We start from the raw sequence: 6,000 nt of genomic DNA, 5'->3' as shown, positions 1-6,000 counted from the left end.
CCACACTTTTCTTTGAAATCGCTTTATTAGTTCTCGTGCAATAAGCGTTTTTGTGAAGCTCTAAAAATTACAACTACAACATTTGAACATAGCCCCCATACCTTAAGGTAAGACGTATTCTACGTCAAAACGAAAATTTCATAACAATCGAACCAGTCATGGGGCTCCCTGATTTTCGCTGTTTTTAACTTTGAATTGAGAATTTTTTTTTTTTTTGAGATGAGGTTGATGAGTTTTCACGCGATCTAGTACTGACCAAAAGATAAAATTATCTCATCAGGATTATGCAATAAATAGTAAACTTCAAGTCGCCAAAATTATCGCTGATTTTTTTTTTGTCGAAGGTGTTTAGCATTTTCTTCCATATAACGCGTCGACAAAATTTAATTGTGAAATTTTGATCACATTTTTTGAAATTTGATTACTTTTTGTGAACTTTGTGCAAGCTCCAGAACTTCTATTTACATATCGATGGCTGAGTGGAAGATCGACCTATCTCGGCAGCCAGTTCGAAATCGCTCTATCTCAAAAAACTTTTCAAGAACGCCCTATTTCAGAATTTAATTGAAAAACACCCTATCTCAAAATTCGGTTCAAAAATGCCCTATCTCACTTCAAAATGTATTGAAAATATGCTGATATAGGGCGTTTTTGAATCGGCAGCTGAGATAGGGCGTTTTTGAAACTAATTCTGAAATAGGGTGTTCTTGAAAAGTTTTTTGAGATAGAGCATTTTCGAACTGACTGCCGAGATAGGTCGATCTTCCACTCAGCCATCGATATGTAGTTTCTGTTATATATATGTATGTAGGTCGAATTTAAGTGAAACTAATTAAAAAAAAAAATAGACACATCATTTTGAACGCAACTGTATATTCCCAACATTTGTACCTTTTAGTCTGTCATACACATGTGGCCATCATACACATGTGGCCAAATAATTTCGAAGTCGAACATGACAAGCAAACTAACAAACGGCTATTATCTTTAAACCCCTATATTTAAGTCCACCCTTACAAGCGAGCGAGGTTAGCTAAAAAATATTAATTTATTTTACGTAAACACATAATTGTATGTACATATATAATCATCATGCACATTAAAATATGTTTATGTGCTCTATTCTTACTATGTATACAATTATCTAACTAATGAGCCAACTAATGACTAAATGATGAATAAGCAACTAAGTAGTAGTTTAAGTTGTTTATCATCTTACCAATTAACTGTCTAATTGACCTTTGTTTTCCACAATAATCACTACACTGCACTACTACATATGTATATGTACTATACATACAAACAAAATTAAACATTGCGGCGAACTTTTACTTTTGCCGCATACTTTCATATTGTTCATTACTTCGACTATCTTCTCTGTTTCTCCACACAATTTCACACTTATCACCTGTTCATCAATTATTCAACTTTTTCCATATTTCTAAATTGATTTCTATCTTTTCTCATTAATTTATTTTCCATTACAAAAAAAAAGAAAAAAGTTTTTACCATTTTGTTAATTTACTTTTGTTTTATTTGTTTTGTTTTTTTTCTCCCTCTGTCTGTGTGCGTGCGTTTTTATGCATAATTTGGTGTTCTTCTATTGCAACCAACCACCTCAACCACCACCAAACAAAACCATTAAAACCACCTCAACCACCACCAACAACCACCGTCAACCATCCATCAACAACGCTCAAATGTTTGTAAATTAAAATTCCAAATCGTGAAAATTTCATTTGAGCGGCTAAATCTTCAACCCAAAAACCAAAAAAAAAAAATAAAAAAAATAAAAAAATTTTGTATGGCTGCTTACAACGAACAACAACAACTATCCGTTTAATAACATCCAACGCCGTATAAAATTTGAAATTTTATTGAAAATTACGGCTGACCCTTTCGATTGAATCGTGCCCGACCGACTTCACCCGACAGCTCGGATTGTTTACTAGCTTTAGTCCACAGGTTTGTTGCTTAACTCTTTCGTATCGCACCAACGCACTTACCGCACCCATACATACATATTCAACGGCGAATAAACAAGCAGTTCACGCTGACACCTTTCCCATATGCTTACCGCAACAATAATAGAAAAAAATAAAAATAAATTAAATAAATATTATTAATTATTTGCACTACGCCATGTACTTATGTATGTGTGTATGTATATTTACTTAGCTTTGTTGTTTATATAGCCGTACTGGGCCGTGCAAAGTACGTGCAATTTCTTTTTATCTCACCTTCTTTTTCTCTGTCACACATTTCGCTGCACTTTTTGTTCCAACACTCATTTTTTATATGTATTCGTAGCGGTTTTCTCCTCCATATGGAAGGTGCAGCCTATTAAAATGTAGGTATGCATTTTTTTGCTTTTGTAATTTGTTTTGAATGTGGAGTGGCATTTTTAGTTGATTTTTGCCTTTCAGCACATTTGCACTCTTTCACCGTTAACACGTTTGCACTTTTACTGCTATGTAGCGGTACTTTCAAAAAGAAATGTTTTTTCGTTGAGATAATCTAAAAAATAACAAAAACAATTTAATAGTTTAAGGCTGGGCTAGTGATGACCACTCTTATGCTGGATTTCCACTAGGCATTAAATGGCAAAAATGGCAAATGACAAAGTCGGGCAATAAAAAATTATCTTGTCATTACATTAAAAAAATAGTCATTGAGTTTATTTCCACATGGCATTTTTTTAAATGGCATAAATTTTTTGTCATTTCAATGCCTAGTGGAAATTCGGCATTATATAGAAAAATTAGATATTTTATGTGTTCGTAACCAAATCACTTCCGAACAGCTCAACGGATTTGTAAAGTGTAAAAAAAACATGCTAATCATAGGTCAGATTTCCTATTTTTCACTCCAAAAGGATGTATGTAGACAAAAATATAGATCGGGCGCGGAAATTTCTAATCTAAAAATTGAGATGACGAGAAAATTTTTACATGGGAAAACTTCGCAGCCGATCATATTTGTGTATACATTCTTTCTAGGATTAGAGTTGAAAATAGGTAATCTGATCTGTGATGAACATGTTTTTTAGCTCAGCGGAACAACCATTTTAGAGCATTTTGGTCTGGCCAGACCCTCATAAAAAATTCTTCTGTAACGCTTAATTTTATGTAATTCTGGTGCGTGTAAATTTAATAATGAGATAATATGATTTTAAGGAACTTAATTGTAAAAAGTAGAAATAGGTATTGAAAATTGAAAGAGCATTCTTATTTTTTTACACTCAACTGATAAAGTTAGAAGGCAAAAATTCGATGGTGTGGCAGTGTACATATTAGTCCTTAAAATATAATTTTTTTCGAAAATAACTGTTGAATACTTTCAAGGACTTTCAAAGATAATTTGTTAAAAATACATTTTTAATACCTATTTGCGTTGTTCACAAAAAAATTTTTTTTCCATTCCACAGAATTTTCTCGTTCATTTGGTTCTCTTATTGTGATTCTACATTACACTGAACTTTTTAAATAATTTTTTGCATTAAACATATGCGTGAATGTCTTTTAAAAAAAATCCTGACAGACATAAAAACTAAAAATGCAGTTTTACCATATTTGGCCGTAGTTTGACGAATACATAAATTTTTGTGTGTGGAAAATTGACTATCGCACGGTGTAGCAAAGCGGTATAGCTGGACCCATTAGGTACGAACGTGACGTTAGCAGCAAAATATCCTCGTAACTATTATTTTATTGTCTTTTTAATCCTGATTTATTTGCTAGAGGATGGCCAATCGAATTCTAGGCAAAATCAAAAAACTACAGACAGCTAGCTCATTAACAAGAACGTTTATTTTACAAGTAAAATAGAAAAAGGTCTAGCCAGACCCGTCCGCCTAACGGATGGTTAATTCGCAGATAATTTTAGTATTCATTGACCCCTAGCAAAATTTGATGCTAAAGTTTTCGTTGAATATTGTATCCCTCTAACCGCCATTTTTGGTTAAAAGATTTTATGAAAAAAAAATGTTTGCCAAATTCTACTATGGGTCTCTTAAGATAAAAATTATATTTTAAGTAGTTTTATACATAAATCGGCTTGTTTTAAAATTTGATATTTGTACTGTACAACTGTATTGAAATTTGGCTATCAAGCATGCGTACTAAAGTTTGGTTTGACTCCCCAAACTTAACTTACCATAAGAAACTTAAGAAGCAGTAGATTTTGGGTTAAGTAATATTTCACTATTTCTTCAGGTAAGTTAAGTCAGGACCAACTGAGCTTTCACATTCCCTGCGAAAGGTCTTACAGTATTCGAAAAAGAATTGAACACCATGCAAAAAATCGTCAGATTTTCGTAATTCGAATAAAGGACATACTTAGGAATTAAAAAATCTACAAAAAATACATATTCCTTTCTAAGAGGCTTACTTAAAGTAAAAATTCAAACAAAATATAATTTTTCCATACCTTAATTGGCTAATCTCGTGTAAAATAATTATTAATAAATAATTTACTAATTAAGCATGAACTTACACAGTGCAACAGGATTTTTGAGAGCGGAATAATTCCAACTCATGTACATACATATGTATAGTAAAACCTCAATTTTTTTGCATTTTCAAGTCAAATTTTTCTCTACGGCCATATTAAGTATGTAATTTTTGCCTGAGTGTTTTTAAAATAAGTGGAGAAACCCGTTTAAATTCGAAATATTTGGTTTGTGTACATATAGTAAAATTTCACGAAGAATAATTTTTGTAGAACATTTTAACCCATTAGGTCTGTCACGAGAATAAAGCGCATTTATGAGGTCGCTAGAGGGTTAAATTGTTCTAGCAATTTATTCCACGCGAAATTTTCACTAGCAGTATTCTCAGACAAAATCTTTATACAAAGAACGTAAAAGTACACAGATAATAAAAAGCAAATATTTCTCCTTAAAATATGCAACAACCTTTTATTGCTTCATTTTATATTTTGTTCATAAATATAACTCTAAGCCCTTTCGAAGGTGAGGGTTCGGGATTTGGGTCATCAGTATGGCAATCATCATAACCTGAGTTACACATGATGTGAGCCCACTGTTGGCCCTACCGCTAATTTTTTCTTACTTATTCTAAAAACACTCAGACAAAAAATAGCAAATTTAATACGGCCGTAAAAAAATGTCCCCCAGATAATGACCCTGAAATTATTGCACAGTGTAATCAGTTTCTAACAAAAATTTGCTGCTAACTTATTAATAAAAATTTTTCTATGCAAAAATCATTCATTCTCTATTAAAAGAAGCTAATTAACACCCAAGTCAGCTCAAAAACAATGTAAAGCGCTGATTGTAGCTACCTCTAAGTAAGCTTTTATGGCGCTAAATAAGTGCAAGCGTATTTGTATGTGTTGAAATATTTATTTTTGTACATATTTTCCCATTAGCTATTAGCATTACACTCCCCATTCAAGTAGTTGCTTTAAGTGTTTTTTACGAAATGCCAATTTAATGTGCGGCATGCTTGTACATATACAGCTCGAGAAGTGAGGGAGTGTCTTACATTAAAAAAAAAGAAATAATAGCATCAATGGTTGATAGCTAACTAAGCAATATGTTTGGCATGCACGCTGTATAACACGTGAGGTGTCACTAAATCCGACTTAAGAGGATGCGCACTCGCGTTCGATCAAGTAAAGAGCAGCCTGACGACAGCTGCATGCCATTCACTTTACGTAAGCCAGAGTCTACAATCACTAAACTAAAGAAGTATGTTTGTGATGATATGTATGACAAATGCATTACGCAATAACAGCTAAGAGTGGCTACGCATAAGTGTAATATAGTCGTATACAGACTTATATGAAGATTATATAACAGTAGAATGAAGCTGCCCAGTGGGAAAATGTAATGTATGGTAATCAAACAAAAAAATAAAACCAGTAAAACAGTAATTTTCGCATTCGAAAATGCATTATTTTTCCTACGGCGATGTGCTATAAAAAATAAGGCGTTCAATTCAGCATTACCTAGTAATCAAGGAATGTATGCGATTT

The 6,000-nt window shown here is 32.6% G+C and overlaps 1 protein-coding gene across 2 annotated transcripts in view; it reads left to right on the top strand.

The window, feature by feature from the left end:
* Msr-110 (DUF3736 domain-containing protein Msr-110) overlaps positions 1-6,000 on the top strand; it is a 52,863-nt gene that overhangs the window by 16,880 nt on the left and 29,983 nt on the right. Inside the window, exon 3 of one of the 2 annotated variants that reach the window (XM_017631640.1) lies at positions 1,936-1,965. The exons of the other annotated variant lie outside the window; for it this stretch is intronic. Coding sequence (XP_017487129.1) covers positions 1,936-1,965 — 30 coding nt within the window. The remainder of the gene's footprint in view (positions 1-1,935; positions 1,966-6,000) is intronic. 2 annotated transcript variants of the gene reach the window in all.

Source organism: Rhagoletis zephyria, unplaced genomic scaffold (genome assembly GCF_001687245.7).
Source record: "Rhagoletis zephyria isolate East Lansing unplaced genomic scaffold, Rhagoletis_zephyria_1.1 Rzeph_scaffold_00093, whole genome shotgun sequence".
Lineage (NCBI taxonomy): Eukaryota > Metazoa > Arthropoda > Insecta > Diptera > Tephritidae > Rhagoletis > Rhagoletis zephyria.
This window is presented reverse-complemented; position numbering and strand designations above follow the sequence as displayed.